This window comes from Chaetodon trifascialis, chromosome 4, assembly GCF_039877785.1.
Source record: "Chaetodon trifascialis isolate fChaTrf1 chromosome 4, fChaTrf1.hap1, whole genome shotgun sequence".
NCBI lineage: Eukaryota > Metazoa > Chordata > Actinopteri > Chaetodontiformes > Chaetodontidae > Chaetodon > Chaetodon trifascialis.
Genome location: NC_092059.1, coordinates 10,201,994 through 10,229,206, shown reverse-complemented (window position 1 = coordinate 10,229,206; position 27,213 = coordinate 10,201,994). Strand labels below are relative to the sequence as shown.

The 27,213-nt window shown below is 44.6% G+C and overlaps 1 protein-coding gene across 1 annotated transcript; it reads right to left on the bottom strand.

Annotated features, from left to right (window-relative positions):
• Positions 1 to 18,795: 18,795 nt before the first annotated feature.
• Positions 18,796 to 26,029, bottom strand: lpxn (leupaxin). Its single transcript, XM_070961290.1, has 9 exons — positions 25,924 to 26,029; positions 24,832 to 24,917; positions 24,572 to 24,639; positions 24,043 to 24,133; positions 23,541 to 23,789; positions 23,232 to 23,405; positions 22,708 to 22,789; positions 22,467 to 22,615; positions 18,796 to 19,225 (listed from the first exon to the last, which is right to left on the bottom strand). Exons 1-9 carry the CDS (start codon positions 25,934 to 25,936, stop codon positions 18,959 to 18,961), a joined length of 1,179 nt encoding a protein of 392 aa, XP_070817391.1. The 5' UTR covers positions 25,937 to 26,029; the 3' UTR covers positions 18,796 to 18,958.
• Positions 26,030 to 27,213: the final 1,184 nt, after the last annotated feature.

The following is a 27,213-nucleotide window of genomic DNA, read 5'->3' as shown; positions in this document are numbered from 1 at the left end:
ATCCTGATTGGATCTGACTGCTTTATGGTCCATTTTACTCTAAATGGGACCATAATTTTGCTAAATGAACGTCATGCTGTATTGAATAAGATTTGAAACAAGCAATTTAGATCATAAACTCATTAGGAAACTATTTACTGAGGTACTAAATCAAGTTCTTTTTGCAACCGGGGGAGTCGCCCCCTGCTGGCCATTAGATTTGGAAGAGAGATGTGGCTTGAGCGTATGTATAAAAACACTTCAAATGCTTGCCCTGTATGTGGGCTCCCTTTGGGTCAGTGTGGACTCACAGAAATAGGCACAGGAGGGCAAACGTCTTGACTCAGCTGCCCTGTCAAAGAGAACCATATGATGCCTTCACAAGCTCTTCAGTCTCTGTGAATAATAATACTGGACTGCAGCAGTGAGGTCAGAATCAGTGTAAGGCCGTGGGAGAGGGGGGCTTCCACTATGGATGTAATGTTATTTTGGTAACACAATATGACATTTCATGCTTCCTTTCCATCATCTGCTCTGTTCTGAGTCTGACTCTTTTTTCCCCCCACATCTCCTTTGGTTTTCGGCTCTGTTTATTTTCAAGATCAATGCGCGGTTCTGTAACACTTGGCTGGTCCGCTCTCTCAAACCCAAAGACTTGAGTTCATGTGTCATGGTGGATATGCATTCATGTAAATATGAGACATGAGGGGAGGGAAAGAGAGCGAGAGAGAGCATGGAGGAGATGAAAATTAAAAGAAAAGAGAGACAAAAGGAAAATGTGGCGATGGAAGGCAATTGAGGTGAGGAGATGCAGACGATTAGCTCTGATTAATGACTCTGTATTGATTACTTTAAAGGCCATTTGTCAAGTGTCTGGAATGAATGACTGGTAGAAAAAGGGCAGAGGAGGTGGAGGTGGGAGCTTTCGAGATCTGTATCCACAATAACAACTTGGCTGCGGAGTCTGACAATCGCACACACATAGACAGCAACACAGGTACACACGTTGCGTACACACACACACACACACACACACACTCCAGACTTCTCTCTGCTGTCTGGGCTGAGCTCCTACAGCTACTCTTCACTCACACATAGAGCTGTTCTCGTGCTTGACAAGGAGCAGAGGAGCTGTCAACAGGCCCGGAGCCTGTCAAGAAGCAGACTGTGCTACCACGCTACACTGCTACACACACACACACACACATACACACACACTGATATAAACACAGATTCATACATGCACACCCAGTTGAAACGTGTCAAACAGCATGGCTTCTATGGGAAAACACACACAAACACACATGCACAGTGGGTCAAGAGACACACATTAAACAGCGTGGCTTGTGTGACTGAACTGTAAGAGACATACACAAAGAGGAGAAACACACTAAACAGCGTGACCCTTACGACTGAATACACAAACACACACGCACAGACAAATACACAAACAGTCCGCCCAGGAACGGTCGAGAGAGGTAATTTTCTGCCTCTTCAGCTGATCCTGAACATGTGTCAAGGTTTATACTGTAATCTACTGTAAGAGACCGAGAAAAGAAAATACACCAGCTTCGCCTCTGCTTTCATTCTTAGATTTATTTACGGTCTTGCCTGAAGCTCTGTTTGGGCTGCCACAGGACATCTGTGTTGTGCTGCCATGATGATATCCTGAACCACTCATCACGACTTGCTTTGGTATTAACTACTTCGCTGCATCAGATAAATATTGAACATTGTTTAAGACTGGCTTCCCAAACATTATCATCTTATAGAGTGCAGATTTTCCCAGTCCTTTCTTTCAGCAAGCCAAGCTGAGTAGCTCAGTTCCTTGTGGCCCGAGTGCAACCCATCACTAACGTAACGATGACAGTCTCTAGTCTCCGCCTGGCCTCATAGAGGATGAGTTACAGCCTGAATCTGACTGAGCTCTGAAGCTCAGGTCAGTTTGGAGGGCATACTGGGAACCTTAATGCCTCACCAGGGAGGCCAATAATAGATCAGAGCCATACAGATGTTGTACTACTGTACCAGTGGACACATATATACTGTCACATGAACATTTGTGATAGAATATGTTTCATGTGGACAGAGAAATTGGACATGAATCAGTGATTCAGTGACTTTGCTACAGTTTTTCAGTAACAGCAGTGACTTTATTTTCAACAAGACGTAAAGTGGACTGCTACAGTGAGGCTGTATTTAATAAGCACAGATGTGCTTTGAGCTGAATGCTAATGTCAGCATGCTAACATGCTTATGAGGACAACAATGCTGATGCTTGGCAGCTATTATGTTTGCCATGTTCACCATCTTGGTTTAGTGAATCAGCGTGCTAACATTTGCTAATCAGCACAAAACTGAGAGCACGGCTGAGGCTGATGGGAATGTCCATAGTTTTGCAGGTATTTGTTGTAAAGAGCAAATTAAAAGTTTGTCGCGATGACGGTGTTGTATGATTAGCTGATCAATGCAATGCAAGTACAGTTCTTTCAAAACTGCAAATGTGAACCTCTTGGGGGCGCTGGTGGAAAAATCAGGGGATCACCAACTTAATAAGAATACACAATCTGTGAACCATGAATGTCTGTACAATGATGTTTGTGCCAATCTCTCTAGCAGATGTTGAAATATTTGACATGCTGGTGGCACGAGATGTAAACTCAGAAAGTCTTTAGGATTCATCCTTTGGGCAAAGTTTGAACAAACTTTCATAACAATCCAGCCAATAGCTGTTGAGGTATTTCAGTCTCGACCAAAGTGGTGGACTGACTCAACGGACTTTGCCAGCGCAAGAGCAATAAAAAAATTCCACCCATTTCTGCAGACACTTTTGGACAGGTTCCAGCTATTGCATTAGTGTCGGATTTAATCCTTTCATTTAGTTAATTTTGCAGTATATGAACTTTGAAAGCCTCCAGTCAGAAACTCTCCCTCATTTGAATTGATGGTTATAAATGATCAGTCAAGCAATGTGATTTCATCTGCCATTGATAATATAGTTTTCAAATTTATTCAATACCCAGCACAACTTCCTCTGTCTTTTGTGAAACAGAGGGAAATGCTTTTAACAGAACATTAATGTTAAACATCTGCGCTCCTGCTGTGTTCTGTCCTGTACCTGCTGACAAACACCAGCCATGTACAGTACAGGCACGAGCTGAATGACAAAGGGAGACTCTGGCAGCGACCCTGCTGACCGCTGTGGTTATACAGAGGTCTGAAAAGAGCAGCCTGCCCTCGATGCAGAGGGTTAAAACATGCATCACACTCTTGGGAGTTCAGAACTCTGCAGCTGACTCGGTGAGACAGTCGGTTGATTTATGAGCCGAAGCCGAGCCCGGCGCAGTCTGCTGGGTCCAGGCACGGCACCGTGATTGAAAGTCACATCCAAGCCAATGTCCCGGGCGCTCACTCACCACAGTGCACCCGCCCAGAGATAACTGTGCTCTGTTTTGATATCGCAGGGTCTCAAATGAAGTTGACAGATTAGCATTTACAAAGTAATTTGAGCTCACAGGATACAGAGTCTGCTGTTCTTGTTAAGTGGTGTTTGAAATTTGTCCCTCGTAAGTTTCTCTTTCCCTCCCTTCCTCCTATTTGCTGCCATTTTATCTTTGCCCCCACACCCCTCCACAACCACGCACTATCCCACCCTGCATTCATGCAGTTAGGTACACTGAATATACTGAACTTCAGACTTTTTTAACAGTGATTCAAAATCTGGTGATACAGTCAGAGAATTGGTTGTTTGCACATGACATCATGTCACTCTTTTGTTGTGGCATGAACTGCAGATGGAGGGCCAGAAGTGACTTTCTGCACAGGAAGCACAAACACACACACACACACACACACACACACACACACACACACACACACACACACACACACACACACACACACACTCAAATGCTTATGTTTTGCATCTTTTATGGTTGCTCAGATCGATCAAACCGAGACACCACGTGGAGTTTTTATAGAGTACCAAAAGGTTGTTCATAAGGGTGAAAAATGCAAGAAATTGACCGAAGACGGCAGAAAAAATGGCTTTGTTAACTGTCTGTGGTCGGGGGGAGCTGAGCCGACTAATGGTGGAAATGATGTAACATTAGCTATAGTTTTCAATCTATGGTGATAGATTTAAAGTCATAGCTACAAGCAACAGACTAACACTTATTAGATCAGCGTAAACAACATACCTCATCGGTTCAGCTGAAAAATCGCTCCTCTTCATAACGTAAGGGTCACATCCGACATATTTTCTGTTTATGCCTTTCTCTTGTAATTTCATCTCATCATTTGTCCTGCAAGAACTTTCCTTCATCTCGTCCGTTGCAGTTTTTGTCACACTGCGGTGAGGTCGTCCTGTCTTGGGTTATTGTCTTGTCATTTCCTGTTTTATTTTGAAAGTCTAACTCTCCTCTCGTTTCAGATCACTTGCCCTTCCTCTTGTGTCACCTGTTCGTCATCCCTGATTCCTGATTGTGTCCACCTGTTCCCCATTACCCTCATGTGTTTAAATAGTCTGCGTCTCCCTTTGTCCTGTGCCGAAGTGTTTCGTCTTATGTCCGATCACCAAAGCCTGCATCATAGCTCACAGCCACAGTCTGCATTTGTAAGTCTTGTTTCCTCGTCAGAGTGATTTTTTGTTGTAACTTCTGTAGTTTAGTTTAGCATTTATAGTCTTTTGAGTAATTTGCTTTCTTGGTCTGCCTCCCTTTGGAGTGATTTTCAGTTCATATAGTTCATAGTTGTAGTGAGTCTAGCCTCCATCTTTTAGGAGAGTTTTTTGTTTCTGTCCTGTTCTTTCTGTTTCTTTGTTAGCTCTTTCTCCATTCGGAGAGACTTTAGTTTAAAGTTTTGTAGCCTTTTGATTTTCCTCTCTGTGAGTGATTTTGATTTTGATAATTTTTTATAGATCCGTGATTGAGATATTTTCCTCCTTTGGAGTGTTTTTTGTTTTCTCTAGAGTAGTTGAGTATTTTCATAGATCAGGTTTCATAGCCCCTTTGTTTGCTCTGCATTGAGGTTGTCTTGACTCAATAAAAGTCTGCTCACTGTCATTCTCTGCTCCTGAGTCCTGTTTTGAGTTCGGGCCTGACAGTACACTTCGGCCAGTATGGACTCAGCAGAGGCTGGCCGGTGGGCGGCCACGTTACAGGCTCAGGAAGCCCGCATCTCTCGTCAGGAGGAGTTCCAGACGGCGATGGTGGGCCAGCTTGGCCAGCTTTCGGCCCAGGTGAGGGAGCTGACGGACCACCTGCGGCAGACAGCCCCACCATCAGCGGCGCCGGAACCCCCAGCTCCTGCTGCGGCCGCGTCCCAGGGCGTGGCCGGGATGGGAATCAAGTTGGCTTCCCCGGAGCGATACTCGGGGGAACCAGGACAATGCAGGGCTTTCCTTATTGATTGTTCTATACATTTTGAACAGCTCCCGCACGCATTCATCACAGACAAGTCTAAAATTGCATTCATGATTTCCTACCTGACAGGGAGAGCCAAAACTTGGGCCGCCGCTGAGTGGGCTCGAGACTCTCCGCTTTGCTCCTCTTTTACAGACTTCAAAACTGCTCTCATGATGACTTTCGATCCTGTGTCGACTGACAGGGAAAAGGCCAGGGAGTTGAGCAGAGTGACACAGGGCCGGGACTCGGTGTGCGACTATGCTATTCGCTTTCGCACCCTGGCGGCGGAGAGTGGGTGGAATAACACCGCCCTGTACGATGTCTTCCTGAAGGGGCTGGCGACTCATATCCAGGAGCTGCTGTTGCCCCTGGATTTGCCTGCGGACCTGGATTCACTCATCTCGCTTGCCATCCGGACTGACAACCGGGTTCGTGAGCTCCGGCAACCGCGAAGCAGTGGTTCGAGGTCGGGGAGGGCTCCGTGTTTTCCTGCCCCGGGGGGGCAAGTTCTCCGTGATTCACCGCCTGAGCACCGTTTTCCCTCCTTCCCCACCAGGGAAGAGGAGCCCATGCAGCTTGGCAGGACACGGCTGACACCGGAGGAGCGACGACGACGCCAGCAGGAAGGCAGCTGCTTTTACTGCGGCAAATCTAATCACCTCGTCGCTACCTGTCCGGCCAAAAAGATCCAGGAGGTGAGTCAACCCCCAGCCACGGACCGTGCTCCGCGCAGCCTGACGCCTGTTAAGGTAACGCACCATGCCATCACTATGGACATTGAGGCACTCATAGACTCTGGGGCCGATGAGAGCTTAATTGACTGGGGGCTGGCGGAGACATTGGGGTTAAAATCAAACCCCCTGGCCAGCCCCATCAAAGCCAGGGCTCTCAACGGAAAAAAACTGTTTTTGATCACTCACGCCACGGAACCACTGGATCTGCAGATCCAGGGGCATTGGGAACTCCTGACCTTTTACTTGGTTACTTCACCCTCTCAGTCTCTGGTTTTAGGCTACCCTTGGTTATGTCAACACAACCCCCACGTGAACTGGATAACAGGGGCTATTATGGGATGGGGGGAGGATTGTGTGGACCACCGCAAACCGGTTCCGGTCCAGGGGAATAACATGACTGCTATTAATCACTTCTCTGTCACCTCTGCCACAGACTCTGAAACCTCCGACCTGAGCTCCGTGCCTTCCTGCTACCACCACCTCCGAGAGGTTTTTAACAAAAGCAAGGCCTTGTCACTTCCCCCACACCGGCCCTACGACTGCGCCATAGACTTGATTCCTGGCTCCCCCATACCCAAGGGCCGGTTGTACTCCATCTCCGGGCCAGAGAAAGCAGCCATGAAAGATTACATAGAGTCATCATTGAGGGCGGGGCTTATTCGTCCTTCCTCGTCAGCAGCTGGGGCCGGATTCTTTTTTGTGGGGAAAAAGGACGGATCTCTCAGGCCCTGCATCGACTACAGCCCCCTAAACGCCATCACCGTCAAAAATCGCTATCCCCTGCCCCTGATGACGTCTGTTTTCGACCAGCTGCAGCAGGCTAAGGTATTTACCAAGCTAGATTTACGCAATGCCTATCATTTAATCAGGATCAGAGAGGGGGATGAATGGAAAACAGGATTTAATACTCCTAGCGGCCACTACGAGTACTTAGTCATGCCTTTCGGTCTCACTAATGCCCCAGCTGTATTCCAGACTATGATAAATGAGGTGCTCCGGGATTTTTTAGACCGGTTTGTGTATGTGTATTTGGATGACATTCTCATTTACTCACCAGATCTAGAATCTCACAGAAACCATGTATCCCAGGTCCTCCAACGGTTGTTGGAGAATAAGCTCTATGTGAAAGCAGAAAAAAGTGAGTTTCATGCCGACACCGTCTCCTTCCTGGGCTTCATTGTAGCCCCTGGAAGGGTGCAGATGGATCCGGCTAAAGTGAGCGCTGTGGCCAAGTGGCCCACGCCTGATAGCCGCAAAAAAGTCCAGCAGTTCCTCGGCTTTGCTAACTTTTACAGGCGGTTTATCAGACACTTCAGTGCTATAGCGGCTCCGCTCCATGCACTCACCTCCACGAAGCAGCCATTCCTCTGGACTCCGGAGGCAGAGGCAGCCTTTCAGCACCTCAAGACCCGCTTCACCACGGCTCCCATTCTCACGATGCCTGATCCTCTGCGGCAGTTTGTGGTCGAGGTGGACGCCTCCAATGAAGGGGTTGGGGCAGTCCTGTCCCAGCGGTCGGAACAGGACGGGAAGGTGCATCCCTGCGCCTTCTTTTCGTGGCGCCTGTCCAGGGCGGAGCGGAACTATGACGTCGGCGACCGGGAGCTGCTGGCGGTCAAGCTGGCCTTGGAAGAGTGGAGACACTGGCTTGAGGGGGCGGAACATCCGTTTATTGTCTGGACCGACCATAAGAACTTGGAATACATACGTAAAGCCAAGAGACTGAATTCTCGCCAGGCCAGGTGGGGACTCTTTTTTAACCGCTTCTCCTTCTCTCTTTCTTACAGGCCGGGGTCCCAGAATGTCAAGCCCGATGCCCTGTCACGAATCTACGACCCCGAGCCTGTTGCCAAAGAACCAGAGCCAATCCTTCCACGGACCTGTGTGGTTGGAGCGGTGACTTGGCAGATAGAAAATGAGGTTAAGCATGCAAACGGTGAGAGCCTGCCACCTAGTGGGTGTCCCGAGAATCGATTGTTTGTCCCGGCTGAGCTGCGCCCACAGGTGATCCACTGGGCTCACACCTCGCTGCTTTCCTGTCATCCGGGGGTACGGCGCACCATGTATGCCATCTCCCGGAGGTTCTGGTGGTCATCCATGGAACGGGAGGTCCGGGAGTACGTCGAGGCTTGTTCGGTCTGTGCCAGGAATAAGACGTCCTCCAGGCCACGTATGGGACTTCTTCAGCCGCTGCCCATCCCCTCCAGACCATGGGCCGAAATCTCCATGGACTTCGTCACGGGGCTCCCGGTCTCCCAAGGTAACACCACGGTTCTTACGGTGGTAGACAGATTTTCCAAAATGACTAGATTCATAGCCTTGCCCAAATTGCCCACAGCCAAAGAAACGGCTGAGATTATGATTAACCATGTCTTCAGAGTCCACGGATTTCCTAGGGACATTGTTTCTGACCGGGGGCCCCAGTTTGTGTCACGTTTCTGGAAGGAGTTTTGTCGTCTCATTGGGGCCACGGCTAGTCTCACCTCAGGCTATCACCCGGAGGCCAACGGCCAGACCGAACGCATCAACCAGCAGTTGGAAACCGGCCTCCGATGTTTGGTGTCCCAGAACCCCTCAACATGGAGCAAACACCTGGTCTGGGTCGAGTATGCCCACAACTCCCTGCCCACCTCAGCCACAGGTTTTTCACCCTTCAAATGTGCGTATGGTTACGAGCCTCCTGTCTTCGCGGACCAGGAACCTGAAGTGTCGGTGCCCTCCGCCCATGCCATGATCCGCCGTTGCCGACGAATCTGGGCGGCCGCCCGGCAGCTCCTTATCCGCCAGGGAGACCGGGTCAAAAAGGCCGCGGACCGGAGAAGACGGCCCGCTCCTGCATACCAGCCAGGCCAGAGAGTGTGGCTCTCAACCAAGAACCTTCACCTCCGAACCACCTCGAGGAAATTGGCACCACGCTTCGTGGGGCCATTCCCCATCGCTAAGGTTATTGGTCCTGCAGCAGTTCGCCTGCGTCTGCCCCGGTCTCTCCGTGTCCACCCCACGTTCCACGTAAGCCAGGTCAAACCAGTCAAGGACAGTTCCATGGTCCCGGCCCCCCCGCCCCCTCCTCCTCCGGAAGTTATAGACGGGGGTCCTGTCTACAAGGTCAAGAGGTTGCTGGCAGTGCGCACCCGGGGTCGGGGCAAGCAGTACCTGGTTGACTGGGAGGGTTATGGCCCAGAGGAGCGTCAGTGGGTCCCGTCCCGCTTCATACTGGACCGGTCCCTCATAGACGACTTTGTCAGGGACCATCCTGAACTTCCTGGGCCGTCAGGAGTCGGCCCTTAGGGGGGGGGTACTGTCACACTGCGGTGAGGTCGTCCTGTCTTGGGTTATTGTCTTGTCATTTCCTGTTTTATTTTGAAAGTCTAACTCTCCTCTCGTTTCAGATCACTTGCCCTTCCTCTTGTGTCACCTGTTCGTCATCCCTGATTCCTGATTGTGTCCACCTGTTCCCCATTACCCTCATGTGTTTAAATAGTCTGCGTCTCCCTTTGTCCTGTGCCGAAGTGTTTCGTCTTATGTCCGATCACCAAAGCCTGCATCATAGCTCACAGCCACAGTCTGCATTTGTAAGTCTTGTTTCCTCGTCAGAGTGATTTTTTGTTGTAACTTCTGTAGTTTAGTTTAGCATTTATAGTCTTTTGAGTAATTTGCTTTCTTGGTCTGCCTCCCTTTGGAGTGATTTTCAGTTCATATAGTTCATAGTTGTAGTGAGTCTAGCCTCCATCTTTTAGGAGAGTTTTTTGTTTCTGTCCTGTTCTTTCTGTTTCTTTGTTAGCTCTTTCTCCATTCGGAGAGACTTTAGTTTAAAGTTTTGTAGCCTTTTGATTTTCCTCTCTGTGAGTGATTTTGATTTTGATAATTTTTTATAGATCCGTGATTGAGATATTTTCCTCCTTTGGAGTGTTTTTTGTTTTCTCTAGAGTAGTTGAGTATTTTCATAGATCAGGTTTCATAGCCCCTTTGTTTGCTCTGCATTGAGGTTGTCTTGACTCAATAAAAGTCTGCTCACTGTCATTCTCTGCTCCTGAGTCCTGTTTTGAGTTCGGGCCTGACAGTTTTCACTTCCGGCCCTCCACCTGAATTTGATGTCTCGTGACTGCGAACAACCTGTTGGAGAAATTCTGCTTACACATGAAGTTTGGTATAGACACTCATTCATTCATATGACATTCATGTCAACCTCAGAATGAATTGTATTCACTTTGGTGACCCCCTGATTTCACCTCTTGAACCGTCATGAGGTCAAAGTTTTGATTTGTACACCTCAAGACATTCCCATCAGCCTCAGCTGGACCCTGTAAACATCAGCATGTTAGCATTTAACTCAAAGCACAAAGCACCACTGTGCCTAATGACACATTCACTGTCATATCATGTCATCAGAATTATGAGTTTCCGACTTGTAAATAGCATTCAGATCATTCTCAGAGTTGCAATTCCAACTGAGAAACTTTTTCTGAAAGCGGCGATATATCCAGCTCACAGTAATCAAACATGGAAGCCTCACATAAGCCAAAATGTGATTTAACATAAATTGAATGGATGTGGTGTTAAATAGTCAACACACAGTATTTTAATCACAATCAAATCTATGATTACACCACAGCCATATTGATGACATGAATGCCAAGTCATTAGCATGGAGATCTTTTCCATTTCTACCGTTGATCCCATATGAAATACTGAGCGTTGATTGCAAACGGTAAATTCTTCTAATTCAATCTCATGACGAAGTACCTCATGAATGCAGCGCTGTTCAGCCGCTGATATGAAAGCCCTGCTCCTGATCACAGTATATCTTGATGCTCACCCTCATCTCCTGAGGGAGCTTGTGTTGTGTTTGGATGCGGTGGCGGCAGGTCGTAACTGAAGTCAGCCAGCAGTGCCTTAACCGGCTATCAGCAGCCTACAGTGATAATATCTCAGGAGATGGTAAATGGGGCATGGCATGTTGTCAGCCATGTGGTTTGGCAGACAGAAGATAACAATAGCCGGGCGATGCAGGCTTCAGCAAACCACTCACACTGCAAACAGACCGATCCAAAACCAAATATTTTGCAACTAGGGCGACCAAAATGAGCCTCCTGTTGTGTAGTCGGTGGTTAGAACCTCGTGACTGTGTCGAGCAGATACTGTAAGTTAGACTGGTCGTTTTTAGCAATACAGTTTGACTCAGCTCCAAAGCTTTGTGTGAGTTTTTTCCTATTAAAGCAATAATTGCAGAACAACTTCCTAAATAAGAACTGGGTCAGAGAGTAAATAATATTGTAAATTAAAGACTGTTTACATGCAATAAATGAATTTGGATTAACCAAAAGTAGGTCACTCATAGGGGGATAAACATTTTCTAATCATGATCGTGACTGACTTTACAGTTCACAGTTCTATTCATTTTACGCTTGCTTTATTATTCTGTCCACAGCTCAGCCTCATAAAAATGCTAATGGTGTCATGAAGGTAATTAAATACATTTATGACTACCATTTGGCTTACTACTACTATAACTTTATTACTTGTTGCATGTACTACAGCCAGCTAGTTTTCTACAGCACTGGCTTCACAGTTTTCTCATGGAAATCAGTAATTTCTTTCCACTATCTTATACCGGCCTCGCCTTTCACATCCTCTGTGTATTGTAACATCAAAAGTTACACATAAAAGCGTCTCGTCGGCGCTGGAAAGAGTCTCTCTCCTTAAAATGTGTTTCTCATTTCATGCTATTATCATATCACTGGACATGTCCACATGCAACTTTTGTTTTGAAGACTGTGGATTCAGAGAGTAAATGAGCCACAGAGTCAGTAATTTGAGCTCTAATCCCGTCGTAAGCCCTCACGGAGACTCAACTGTTTAGTGGAAACATTTCCGAAGCCAGACATCATTCAGGGAAGGAAAGTGAAGAAGATGTCGATTCAAATGACTGAAAAATCCTCGAGTTCCTGTTTGTCTTGGCTTTGTTGGTTGCTATGTGAAAATGGTGTGTGTGAGAGGGAGAGGAAGAGAGAGAGAGCTGCGGAGATGGAGGGAGGGAGAGTTTCTGCTATGAGGGGAAAGAAAATGTTAAAAATCACGAGGTTTCTGTCGCTGAGTTTTTGCTTATACGCCGTCAAAAAACTGTCATGAATTTTGATGCAGTTAACAAGTGGGAGTCAAGTTGATGCATCTTTTATTCTAACTGTTTTATTCTTTTTTCATAGTAAAGTTGATAAGGGTCACCACAGCGTAAAAACACATATTTTAACGTCCATCAAAAATAAAGTGAAGCAGATATAAAATCGAAAAATCTACTTTTAAATCTAAAGAATTATCTAATAATTTAATAAACATTTGTCATTGAAACTAACAGAAAAAAAGAGGCTTTATGAGTGAATTTGCATCACTGCATTTGTTTAAAGAAATTCAACAAACATAAATTATATATAATTTAATCTGCGTTTTAAGTCACTTCTACCAAGCTAATTTATCCGCATTCTGATCAAACACAGTTGTTTCCCTCCGCTGTCAGTTCACCCCATTTTAAAGGAAGTGAGACTTCGAAGATTAAATATCGCACTTTAAGAACTTGATGGTTTTGGGATTGCAGCGTATCCTCAGAGGGAACTTTCTGTAAAAGGCTTCGCTGCCTTTACAGATGAATGGAACGGGACGGACTCAAGCTGCAGCATTGCAAAAATGAAGAAGTAATCCTTATGATGAAAGCAATGCAGTGGTTTTGAATTACTGCACACTAAATCATTTTTATGCAAAGAAGTAACTCCAGCTCCATCATCACATAGCTGTAGAGGAGCCCTGGGCTCAGACAAGGGCTTATGAGTGCATCTTAATGGGTTTAGTGGGAACGGGGTGTCACAGAGAGTACTGGTGGATTAGTGATTAGAAAAATGTCTCCTCCGACCAGAAGGTTTGGAGCGAGCTGCTGATGTGTGCTTAAGCGGAGCAAACCTGAATCCTCTCAGTCCAATTTAAATGGATGTTCTGTCAAACACGCCAGAGCTGAGGTGCTGGAAAACTGACACCTGCTAATGAAATTACTGTAAAACCCAACTGGAGTTGCCAGAGTGAAATTTGTGTGCGAGTGTTTCACTATTAAACTCATTATTGATGTGATTATAGGCCCCTGCATGTGTGTCTATTACTGTCTGTGGGTGCGTGGTGCTACACAAAGTTTCCCAGTGTTTTCCGCAGCAGGCCTGTTTGACTAGAGGCCGGCCCTGTGGGCTCCCCCTGCAGCGGCTGTGATTTATCAACCCACCAGCCCTGATCTGCTCCTCGTCCAGCCCTCAACAAACCTCCATGAGCTTGTCTAAACCCAGGAGGCCATTCAGCTCTCAGGCAACAGGGCCATATTGCGGTTAACCATCACTCTTTAAACAAATCTTATAATGATCCACGCTGTGGCTGCTACAGTGGCGGCGGATTTGGCTTAGATCCATATTACCAATTGGCCCCGTCCCAGTCCCAGAGCCACTCTGCTCAGTGTCTGACCCCTGGTCCAAGCCTCAGCCTTACCACCTAGGCTGAGCCATGTTCCATACAAACAATGCAGGGCACCAATGGAGATCCAAGTCTGAACAACCTCAGCCTCCACTCCAGTGTCAAATTCCCACCCATAGCCCAATTTTAACCCTTCTGAAATCCGGGTCTGAACCTCAGCTTTTCAAAACCAGTGTCCTGTGATCTCAAGGAGCTCAGCCAAATCATTACAGGCTTGCCCACCGTACAAACATGTTCTAACAATTACTAGAAGGGTGAGCTCCATCGGTCACAAGAATAGTTTCCCTGAACGTATCACAGACTGTACCGCTCTGGCAAACTGTACCGTGCACCCACACATGGACACAATGAAGCAGCATAATGAAACCATCTATCTTCTTGACACTAAAGGCTAGCATACAGAAGGAGCTTACTGTCTTATAAATCTTTCTCATAACCCCGGCCAGTTCGGTCTATGCCATTATTAGGATCCGGATAAAACGCACCATGTTCTTTTTCTCCCTCTCTTCCTCCTCGTTGAGCACGGAGGTCCGGCTGAGAGACTTGGCAGGGGATGTGAGGGAGATGAGACAAAGGCACGCAGCAGAGGAAGAGGAGATGAAGTGTTTTGAAGTTGTCTTGAGAACCTCCCGTAGCATCCCCCTCAGGACTTGACTCCATTTAACCCATAAAACTGGAGACCTCGAGTTCACTTGGATCAGCAAGCGCACAGAGGAGGCAGTGACACTCGCACAGATATGTTCTGTGTCAACCAAACCCTGGACGCCCATAGCTTTCTTGGTTGTGCATGTGTGTGCGTGTGTTTGGGTATGTGTGTGAGAGAGAGAGAGAAGGAGAGAGAGACACAAAAACCAAACTCATAAATAATATTTAGATGTTTGTGTGTGTGCATGTGTTTTGCATCTGTGTGTGCGTGATGCTGTTCACCAAACACATCAATAGAATGCATATGTTGAATTGATTTGTGTGCGTGTGTATGTGTTTTGACGCGTGTGGTAAGCTGAAGCTATTTGTATTAACATGTTTTTGTGTCTGTGCATGTCTGTGCATGTGATCGTGTAACCCGAACCCAAGACACCACGAAGAAAGAATCCACAAATATTATTTACAAGTTCGTTGGGTGTGTGCATGTGTGTATGTGTGTGTGTGTGTGTGCCTGCTGGTGCATAAGAGAGCCTGAGATAGCAGCGAGCACTCAGTGTTCGGCCAAGGACAACAAGAAGTTCCTATTGGACAGAGGAGCCAGTCATGAATCAGGTGTGATACCTGCACACAGCATCAGCAGAATGCCAAAACAAACACACCCAGAAGTGGAGCTCCAGCTCAACTTCTCTCTGTGTGGAAGTAATTACTGAGGTGTTGAAGTTGTCACTTTTCCCTCGCTGTTAAAAACACATGCATTCGAGCTCTTTCACAGGAACCCTATTTCACTTAAGACCCTCTGAACAGGCTCTGTAGGCTTTACCAGCTCGCCTTTGTGGAGCACTGAAAGTAGCGTGTACTTGTTTTACCGATATCGATGGACGCGCCAGCTCTTTTTTAGTTCAGCCGAATTTAGTTCTTCACATAATGTTTTGATTTTCTGCTCATCCAAGTCACACCAACCTCCCGCTCTCGCCTCTGCCAGCTGAATGCAGTTCAGCCTCGTGAGTGACAGTTTCTCGACATGTAATGAAGTAGATGAAATATTCAGCAAACAAGCTAAAATGAAGTATTTTCCACAGATTTTCCAGCCTACACTGAAGCTCTGACAGCTGTTGAATGCGGTCATGACAATGAAGTCAACGTGTTTTTGAAGACATGTGTATTATTCTCAAAGAATCACTGCACAAACAAAGATGGCTTCCGGGAATGACAGGTGCTTAGGATAATTCAGGTTTATTACTTACTACTGACAGCAGCAGACAGCGCAGGAACTGTATAACTCATCCTGGAAGCCATCTTTGTTTGGGTCGAGGAACTGTGATGCTTCTTGTGAAAAACACTCATTCATTGTACACTGAGGGAATATTTGTGTCCTGGCAGCAAATAGGAGTCTTTGAAGATAATGGGCATGTGTTCAAAAACACTGTAAAGTTTTGTCAAATGACCTGACAGGATTTTCCACCCATGTTATGTTTGCAGAAACACAGGCTTGCTTCATTCATTCATCGCTGCACATGCGATGAAACTAAAAAAGATAACGAGTACATATCATTTTGAACATAACTGCATTCACTTCTGTTCCTGCTCGATGCAGCGACCTGTTGAGTCCGTCAGCACATATGAACATGGACGTGCACTGATGTTGGAGTAATCTGATCCACCCATGTTTTACTGCACCTACTTGAGCTGTGATTTCACATTGTCAGCACTGATTTGCAACTGGAGTTGTCTCCAGATGGCGTTTCCATGGATGTGTGTCTATAAGCAAATGCTCTGATTAATGAGTGAGCCTGTACCTATGACCTGTCTGACAGCTGTGGCTTCAAAGCTGATGTGAACTGCTGGGTTTACAGGGTAGGGCAGCACCAGCCGGCTGTGACCCGCCGTGGGTTTGAATCGGTCTGGACAGGCGGCTCTACCGTCCCCATCAGGGGTGGCTGGGCGGACACAGCCGTTTTACAGGAGAGGAGGTAAGTGTTGGGTTTCAGTGTCACACAGGGGTAACTCTTGCAGCTACACTCCTCACCCCCTGCCCTCGTCACCCTGCCTCCCACAGCACCAGTATCCATTATGTCCCGATATATGCCTTACTCCTTTTCCCTCCCCCATTGAGCTCTAGCTGCCATCATGGCCCAGTGCGCTCCCAGACCGTTCGTACTCTGTTTCACTGCTGTAAATGTCACCTGAGTTACACTCTCTCTGCTCTCCACAGACGGCCCTTTATTCGCCACCCTTTTAAAAAGACCCCCGCTCACATTTCATGTTTTCTCATTTTTACTACGTGCCAGAGAACCCTTTTCCTCCCCGTTCACTCAGCCATACGATAACATTCATATTTTTTCGGTCAACGCCAGAATTTCTTTCCCCGCATCATATTTTTGTTCTCCACTTTTCAGCTCAAGGTTTTGCAAAGCTTTGGTGTTGTCTGTATTTAAGGAAATACACTTGCCAGTTCGGGTGAGTGTTCCCATGTGCGTCTGAGGTTTTTTGCTAATCTAAATTTAAGCTATCCGCTAGTTTACGGCTCTTTGATGCAGGAAAGCGAGCATTAAACAAGTCTCACCACTTATAAAACAGTTTTGGAAAGTCTGCTCGCAAACAGCGTGCAGTTGCGACAGTGAATGGTGCAGAAAGAAACATTTTTATTACGAGAGTAAACAGAATCGCGCCTCAAAATCATGTGACGATATGACATTTTGTCACACATCAAGGTTTCAGTTCAGATCCAAATCGATGTTGTTCTATGTATGGTTCATGCTGGAAAGTTAAATTCCCCCTGTATCTTACAACACAATGCAAATCTCTCAGGTGTAGAATTTAACATTACAGCATGTCTTTGAGTTCAGTAGGAATCTGGGCGCAACGCCGTCAGATCATTAAACACTTACGATCTTGGACTTTGACCGAACACGATACATTTGCACTTCTTCCATGATGCAAGGTCCATATTCTGTGCAGGCTGTGAGAGGCCTAGTCTGACAGTGATGACAGCATGATTAATGCTCACCTCCGCTCCCACTCACACACTAACTTCACACACAGCAAAACTAAGTGACTTGAAGAAAAGCTAAAGAAAGCGGCCTTTACAGGCTAACAGGAGTAGCCAGTGTTCATCTGAACATAAGAAGCTGTCTGACAAGATACAGACCGACATTGGCAAGAATTTTGTACTCTGCGGAGGTGGATACTAAGAAAATTTGGGCAAGTGTGGTTAGTGTTAGCATTTTACAGGGTATTTCTGTGATAACTTTAATTATTAATTTCATATCTTCCATTGGTTTCTATTTCAAATCAGTTGCAGAGATTTGAAACGTCTTGAAACAGTTAATCACTTTACAACTGTCACATTGTCCTTGACGGCGTGTTCAAGGATCTTTAGATCTTTAGATCAGCCGCAGTAACAAGGTATCTTGTAGGAAATTCACATATAAGACAAGCAAAAATGGAGCATGAAGAGGTTAACGTGAATTGTGTCGTTTCATGCGTAACTCTGCATCAGTTAAAGATTCACTACAGCAGATGTCAGAATAATTTTCACCTCTGAGAAAGGGAAAGACTCAGTGAAGTCAAGAGCTTGTTGCAATTAATGCAGTTTTGAAACTGCAGTTTGCTTTGATGTAAAACATTGATTTTGTTATATGATTCTGCAGCACTGACAACATCTCACATTTAAATAGATAAAGCATTCCCTCTTATGCATCTTAACTGTGCTGCAAATATCTCACCTCGACATGTCATCCACAGTTTCAGTGATCAGTGGGGGTGAACAAACACTATGTAAGGCAGCAAAAAAACTGGGCCCAGACATGCAAGGTACATAACCACATGTAAATTTACTCTAAAACACTTTGTGGTTGATTCATCCCTCAACAGTCAAAGTGAGTCGCTGAAGAAACCGCCTTTGTTCACCTTACCACCTTCATTAATCTTCCATAGGCGGCTATAAAGCAGCCTGTGTGGAGAATGAAGAGGTTGTTTGAATCCAGTGCATGCCAGGGGCCAAACAGTAAGTCAGAGAAAGGGGAAACTCAGGTTGGCACACCGATTCCTTGCCAGTCACTGCCAGTACAAGCTATCAGACCACATAGACAAGCCCCTTGATGAACTGCTCCACACTGCCAGAGAGCATCTCTGGACTGCCAAGTCTGATGGCAAACTGAGGATAGCTTAATGGAAACCACGGATTAAAACTGCATGTCTGTCTTTTTCTTTCTCCATTTATACATTTTATGTCATCATGATGTATGAAATTCCATATAATTTAGCCCAAGTCAGCAACACATGTTGTAGAACCTTCCAAACCAAACATATGTGAAACGTTTCCTCCGTGTTTTTATCATGGGAAATACATGTTTCTCGTGTTTTACAACCGTGTCATGAATTAGGTTAAAAGTTTGCATTTTTCCCTTGATAGTTTTTACATAATCTATCAATAATTTGTGTCACATGTACTGTTTGACACTCGTAGTCTGTAATTCAATTCCAAAATCACTTAAAACGTCACAGAAAAAATGAAATGTTTATTTCTCATCTGTACCATTGTGAACACAGTCTTTTCATGTAATGTACTCTAACATATAAGAATAATATACTTGCCTAATTTAATTTAACCATGGGGAAATTATAATCTCAGCAATGACAGTGATGCAATGAGTGGCTTCTGTTGCATTATTTCTATGTAATGCACCACATGTCTCACACAAACAGTTTGTCAAAGCAAGCCGAGCAGTATGGCTTCCCCTTCTGCTCTTTAAAGATGCCTTGGCTGAGCTGCCGCAGACAGAAGGCACACACGAAGTGCTCCGGGTGAAACTTGCGATCGAGAGCAGAGATGCAGCGGCCCGTGATGGGCTCGCTACAGCCACCGCACAGAGTGCCCTGCCGGGAGTGGAAGTGCAGCGAGCAGAGGGGTCGACCATCCAGCTCCATGAAACAGCCGTCAGAGAAGGGCTTCAGACAGTCCTGGATACAAGAACAGAAGGGAAGCATTGAGAAAGATGGAAGAGAGGAGGGAGGATGAAGAGTGACAGAAAAAGGTGAGAGATGGTAATGCAGTGGATGAAGGATAATAGTGTAAAATCTGGATAAGAATGATTTTAGAGAACCAAACCAGTGATATTATCGGTTTGACCCCGTGTAATATTAATTAATATTAATGCTGAGATTCTCCAAACCATACTTTAGCTTTAGTACTTTTTGAAGATTAACTGTTTTTTTTTAAAGTTAAATAGTCAAAATATAGAAATATATCCAAAACGTTGCGTTCAAGGACATGCTGATATAAGATATTTGCAGGTTGGCTGCGGAAAAAGCACTATCAAGCTGCAAAATCAGACACATATGATGAGCAAATAGGGAAAATAAATGTCATGAAAAGGATAACGTGAATTTTATAGCTACATGCATTCAGTGGCTGCTGTTTGGCAGCTGACTCTGAAATCTTGGATGCCAGAGTTTCCTTGGTTTACTAATAAGGGGAACTTTGAATGCAGCTTCAAATTAGACTCTGCTCATCACTATATCAACACGCAATGATAATGTAACAAAACGTGAATTTACTATTGACTGTGATGTGATGTGATTAAATTTTAAGTGTTTTCTGAAGAAATGAATGAAAATCAAAGTCTTCCTGGAAGTTACCTACAGTATAAACCTGTGGTGTTCCACGCAAAATGCTAAACGGTATTGAAAAGTATTGCAACAAAATCTGCATTGACATGGACCTTTAATATGTTATGAAGACAAAGCTAAAACTACAGCCATGCTATCAGCTCCGTGAGGCCGTCTGTGAGATAAATGCTCACATCAGTATGCTAACATGCTTATAATGATAATGCGAGCAGGGGCTATAATGTTACCACGAGCGGTGTGTTGATTTAGCAGGGCAGTGCGGCTCACAGTACAGCTGAGGCTGATGGGAATGTCATTAGTTTATTTGGCCATAAACCAAAGAACAGATGACAGCCTGAGATCAGAGTTATTACAATTCATCCTCTGGGAACAATGAATGTATGCTCCAAATTTCACAGCAAATCAGCTGATAGTGTGATATTCCAATGAAGTGAAGTAATGTCAACCACATGGTGGTGCTGGAGGAGATGCCAGAGGATCACCGAAGTCAGTAAAATGTATCTCCTGGGGACCATGAATGTCTATATGAAATGTCAACGTAATCCATCCGATAGTCGTTGAGATGTTTCAGCCCAGATCAAAGTGGTAGACTGATCACCTGACTGACAACCAACTGACCGACACTGTGTCGCTATAGCCAAATTTGTACTTGCTCTGCAAGGTTTGTAGCCCCCATGTCATCCATTCCAGTCATGGAACATACGACTGGTTGGGTCTTATCCCTCACTTAAGACACGAAGTAAGTGGATGTTGCATATGATCCAGTGGTTGATTACAGACGTTTGTCTTGGCGGACATTTTGACTTGTCATAAAAGTACAGGTGTAACTTTTAGCATTAATGATGGCTCTTTTCCATTTATATGTGCCAGTAAGCCATGACAGTGCGCCAGCATGCACACCAGGTCTTTGGCACAGGAACACCTGAATGGAAAAATCCATTAATGACATTAGTAACACCTGTGAGAAAGGTCTTTTTGCTGTGTTGGTGACGACTGTTTCTATAAACTTTCTGTTGCTAAAACTGTGGATATGTTTGATGATTTGAAAACATTTTCGTCAGATTGAAATGGTTCAGAGTTGAAAGTGTCTCTAATAATTATCTTATATCACTAGCGGCATTGCTAGGGTCCCATGGGGCTCCAAGCAAGAAATCCCTTGGGGCCCCACCCGCCTGTGCATGCTGCGTAAATATGGTTTTTGCACACATAATTGCACAATTTCTGGGACCTTTTAGATGAATACTGAAAAAATAGATTAGTGGTTTTCAAAGTGAGGTCCAGGGAACAACAGAGGTTCCTGAAAGCCCAGGCCTATCAATAATCGTTGTAAATAAGTGGCCGTAGCCCCCCCTAGTGGATGGGGGCTACAAGCAACTGCCTGGCTTGCCTGTCCACAAGGCCCGCCCCTGTATATCACAACGGTGTGCAAAAAAAGCTCAACAGACCAGAGGTTGCAACACATGCTCCCATTCATCACATACCAACGCTCAGTGAGAACACCTTGTCGCCACTTTTTAAGGCATTGTCCCCTATCTGCATCATTTTTCAACGAGCAGGGCTCCACGGTCGTGCGAGCAATAACAAACATGCGACATTCACTTAATATTGTGAAAAGGTTGCACGTAAGTTAAGTTTGGCACCAAAACTACTCGGTTAGGTTTAGGAAAAGATCATGGTTTTTCTAGAATAAGTATGTTAGTTACACTTCACTTACAAAAGAAATCAGCCTTCATTTTTGGTTTCACACAGGACAGGAACCCCTGTCCCACCCAACCACCCCACCTTCCTCCAAATGTCGACTTTTCTTGCTCCTCATACCACGTCATTTAACGCACTTTTGGACCACCCTGCACATTGAAAAATGATGATGCAGAGAGGTCTTTTCACATTCATCTGCTGAAAGAATTTGAGATGCAAACGTACGCTGGGCAAACTAGATTTGGTACGTCACAAAAGCCAATTGCTGTTTAATATGCAAATATTGCCAATGAGCCAGTTTCCAGGCTGTCTTGCCTGGCTTTCTAGATAAATAGATGTTATACTTAATATAAAATTCTGTCCTACGTGGAGACTTGGAAGTGATGGAGTGTTTAATGGAGTTATATCTAGGTTACCAAAGGCCAGGTAAAGATCTGACCTTGCTGATAATGACTGCTCCATAGCGCGCAGGTTAGGTTTTAAGAGCAATGTATTTTATGTATTTCATATTTAATGTGAAAGGTTGAAGCCGCTACCTTATGTCAGGACGTCTCTACTGAGAACATTTTATGTTTAACAACTGCTCATAGCTGAGTAAAGCAGAAGCGGAGCTGCACACTGAACCGTTTTTGACCAGATGCTGCATACAGAAGTAGGGTTGAAGAGAATGTAAAAGATACCCACACTGAGGAATATGGTTTCCTTGATTTATTTGCATCATTTCAACCGCAGCGTATTCATCAGGCATAAGGTTTTCATCAGCCTTGTGGTCAAAATGTTGCAAATAAAGCAAATGTGTGGGTATCTTTCTCATTCATTCCCAGGCTTGTGTGTGAGCCAGAGCCGTGTGTGTGGTCTGAGGTAAGAGGCTCACCGAGCAGACGAAGCACTCTGGATGCCAGGTGCCATTGGCTGCAGTCAGGTAGTTCTCCCTCACTGCCTCCCCACAGCCTGAGCACTTGGGAGCAAAGAGGTTGTAGAAGTCCTTGCAACAATATGGCTTCCCATCCTTTTCTAGGAAGCCTGGGGCATGAATAAGACATGCAAGATTAAATCTGAGTGATAACTGAAGTTGTGGCTTCCAGTGAAGAGAAACGAGTGCCCAAGCCTCTCACCTTCAGGTCCAAACAGGCCTCCACAGTGTGTACAGAAGAAGTGCTCGGGGTGCCAGGTCTGGTCCAGAGCTGTCAGGATGTTCTGGTAAACCAGACAGACATAGAAATATTACATCATGCTTGTACTTCCTTTGTAAGGTCTGTCTCATCTCACATGTTCAGATGTCAGGAAGCAAAAATATGAGGATTGTGAACCACATAAAGTGAATCAGAGAAGTTGCATTAGTTTCTGATAAATGACTTTGGTCTGCAGTTTAAGCCCAGACTGAAGAACCCCAATATGGTTTTTTGCTTTATTTATTAGGGTGACATGTGGGATACGTCTAGAAAAATTAACTACATGCTACTTTATGTCATCATCCAGTCCTCAAAAGATTATTGTGTAAATAAATGATGTGATATATGATAGAACAAATTAAGAGTGTAAATCAGGAAACAAAGGTAAGCGTGTGCTTTCGCTGAATGACAGGAGGTCTGAATGGTCTTTTTTTCTTCACACAGTAAACAAAAAGATTTTTTCTCACCTGCACAATGGGCCCTTTGCAGTAGGCACAACGAGGAGAGAAGTGCTGTTGGTAGTCTTTGTCACAATACGGCCGCCCCTCTCTCTCAAAGAAGCCTGTGGTGCTCAGCTCCATTTTACACACCACACACACAAAGTGTTCGGGATGCCACACTTCACCCAGCGCTGTGATCATCTGCACATTTAAAAGAAAAAGAAATGCAAAGAGAAAGAGGAGCTTTCTTTCATCATGTTTGACTTTTTTTATCCTGTCAATAAATCTACAACACACTGATTTCAATGCGTGCACATTAGTTTGTGTGACTTGTACCTTTCCCACAATGCATTTGTTGCAGGCAGCACAGTGGCCCTTGGCTGTAGTGCGTACGCCAATCTTCTCCAAGTCAGAGCTCAGCCCTCCCAGCAGGTCATCTATCGCATCCGTCTTCTTGTTCGTGGTCGAGGCCTCTGCATCTAAAGCTGCTCCGCTGCTGCTCTCCTTGTTCTGTTGTTCACCTTCTGTTTTCCTTTTTACGGACTGTTTCTGTGTAAGTGGTGGCGGCGTTGAAGGCACTGGATCCTAAATAATAAACACAAATATTTTTAGCATTATATTTGATGACTGTATCTTTTAAAGGTTGGTGTTTATCAATGCTCCCACACTGACATGTCATTGTTTGAGACTGTGCAGTGTCGACATAAGTGCAATGCTGCCCTCTGCTGTTCAAACTCAGTTAGGTATTTCCTGTGAATTGTGCGTCACATGTTGGAATAGATCAATTCTGACAAGTTCCAGTCCTTCTGAGACATGTGCTCGCAGACGCTGTACTGACCCCTTGTCCCAGACTCATCAGATCCTGCAAGATGGAGTTCAGCTCCTCGGTGGGTGAGTCTGGGGAAGCTGCCACAGGAGCTGGCAGATCACTAAAAGCCAGAGACAAGCAAATTAGAAAGCATAATATCTCAAATTAATTTTCAAGCACACTAACTACCCCTTCCTGTACAAGTTCATACTGAGGAAAAATTGTGTCTCTGGACATCATCTGGGGTTCTGGGTGGGTCTTCTAATAATATAATGAGGATTTACAAACTGTAGGAAAACCTGGACAGTGTTGCTAGTAATGCAAATACAGAGATTGTAATATAGTGGATTACTTGTGAGCTGATGTCATTTGTAGTATGTCTGGCATTGAAATTAAGTCAAATGTAGACTAAGCACTAAGTCAGTAAGATTGTTGTGCACATTGAGATGCTTTGAAAGTGATGATAAAAAACATACGCAGCGAATTTCAAGTAATTTCCCCCCACATACAATGATAATGTGCATCAGGGGTCAACGGGAGCCCCAAGCTTGTGCTTCACCTGTAGACATTTGAGCAGACTGAACCTTTTCCTTTCTTGGCAAGTCCAGCGAAATCTGCACCTGGCACCTGTGGAGAGACAGCCAAAATACAGTGGAGTTTCTGTGGCTGAAGTACCAAGATTACAAGTTAATCTGATCATCCAGTCGAAATGCAGGCGATAACTTGTCAGTTGGTTGAGAATAAATGTCAGGTTCAACTACAGCTGAAGTAGGTGATGACTAAGAAAGTGATGGTATGGTGTAAGGACTTAATCTTCACCTGTCCATCAGCTGGATCACTGCTCCTGCTCTCATCGACACTCTGCGAACTTGCTGAACTGAGGGCCAGCTCCTCCAACAGCAAATCTGTGGCAGGGCACATGCCATAAATCTTCTAACCACACAAACGTGAATAAATATGTATACAGCACGTACAGCACAAAGCAACCCCTCACACACACCGGCTGTCCTTTCTGGGTGTTTGCTCTTAATCAAAATACGTGTGTCATTTGTACTTGTGAAATGTTTCCTGTGAAGTGAGACAATCAATCTGATCAAGGTGCTGGCAGATCATTTTGAGGTTGCTTCATGCAACTCAGCTTCCTCAGGAAGTGATGGCAAGCATGTTGCAGAAGTGAAACTTGTGATAATGTTGCAAGACTCTGACAAATATTACACCAAATTCAACTCTCTCCTCGAAAAATCCATTATTAGAGGTAAATTCTAAGAAAATGGGAAGATACTCATATGAGGGGAGTAGAGAGTATTGAAAAGAATAAATGCTCAGCTTTTAGCACTGCTGTCTGACAGTCTGTGTCTTCTGTGGCTTCACATCTCAGCACGTTTCACATGTGCTCTCATTTATTTTTAGGGCACAGTAAAATGAAATCGAATTGTATATTTTTTGTTTGTTAGTTTTGTGAAACAGCTTGCATGTATTGATGATCGATGAAGCTTGGTTTTTTCTTTGATTTTGCTTGTTTAAAACATATTTTTTACCATGATACACTTTTGAGATACTAATGATTTTTGAGAGTCTTGTTAGAATAATAAACAATGAGCAGCATGATTGAAATTACAGAGCAAAAACTAATAGTAACAACACAGTGTTCTTCAAATAATTACACGCTGAACTGCAGTTCAAAGTACAGTATATGATATACAGTACTGTACGCTGTACTTGGTGTGAGTCACAGATTAACGTACAATAAACACTTTCTTGTTACTCTATGATCAATCCTTCACTTCTCTTGTCTACACCAGTTACAAATCATAGCATCAGTCACTGAACGTCTTCCACAGTTAACAATCTGTCCATTGCAGCAGTTTGAGGATGATCAGCAGTGTAAAGCATGACAGACAGTTGTCTTACCGAGCTCGTCCATGTCGATTCCTGCGCGCAAATACTTGAGTGTGTTTTTTTCAGCTGGTTAGTTACTGTGGTAACCAGCCCAATTTCTCATCTGGCCAAAATCGTCACTTCCTCTGACAAAGGTTTGTTTTCGGTTGTTACTGAATCAAGAGCTGTCATTAGATACTGTGAGGTGTTACCGTTTCCTGGTGCAGAGGAAACCAAGCACAGTTTCTGAACAGAGTGTGAGAGACTGCTGACTCTTGTGCTCAGTTTGTAAGTGTGTTTAAGTCTGATGAAATCATATTATGAATTGATTATGCTCGTGGACATGACATATGTATATAACATCTAAATGTAATGTATGGCAGTATGTTAATACACTCACAATATTGGAAACATGATCTCCACTTAAGAATACTGTAAGTGTAAGGCAAGGTGTTTATTTGGACATTTTCAGACACAGTGGTGATTCAAATTGTTTTACACACGTCTAACACAATTAAGTGGAAAGCCAAAACAGTTTAAGTACAATAAAAATAAAATACAATGAAACAGACAAAAAGCAAGCAAGAAATACAATTCCAGTGTTCTCTCAGTGGCTCGTCACCACTGTTTTACACACAACTCATACAAATCATGAATTTAACACTATCTATTAATAATATTTAAATGATAACTTCATCAATACACACAAACAAAAGAAGAAGAAGAAGAAGAAAGAAAATGCAGCAATACATTGACATTTAACATTTCCAGGTAGTTAAAGCTACAGCTTAAGTTAAGCTGTAATGTGAGTGTATACAGTAAGACAGTTAGCCCTGTATGATCTGCAGTCTACGCAGGACGTAAGAATAATGCTGGCAGTGAATGCAACACAACCCCATTCACAAAAGCAGAAAAAGCAAGTGATGTCATTATTTATTTGAAGAAGCCAGAAACAATCAGGACACTTCTTTCCTTCCTTTCATTTAATGGCAGTAGTACTGCAATAGTGTTCACAAATTGGGCTGGATACGATTCTTAGCCACAGCTGCATGCATTGCAATCAGTTATATCAAAGCAGAATTATAAGAACTGTCCCTTTAGTCATCACGTGAAGTTCATGACACCTGCCATGAAGCTGCTCTGGGTTTTATTCCGACGTTTTTAAATAGCTTCATCATTTGGTGACCCCAGTAAAGTCACACAGAGGACCACAGACTCATTTCCCAAGACCACAGCGCAAAGATTTCTGGGGTTTGAGACACTTTCTGACCGTTTCTATTTTCACTTTAGTCACCATATGGTAGTCACCTGCGTTATCTCGCA

Excerpts from the sequence above, each read along its gene's own strand:
- lpxn (XM_070961290.1), bottom strand. Across the intron at positions 24,134-24,571 it reads GTCTGCTCAAATGTCTACAG|TGATCTGCCAGCTCCTGTGG; the intron begins GTGAAGCACAAG and ends TCTGGCTTTTAG. Across the intron at positions 23,406-23,540 it reads ACAAATGCATTGTGGGAAAG|ATGATCACAGCGCTGGGTGA; the intron begins GTACAAGTCACA and ends TTAAATGTGCAG.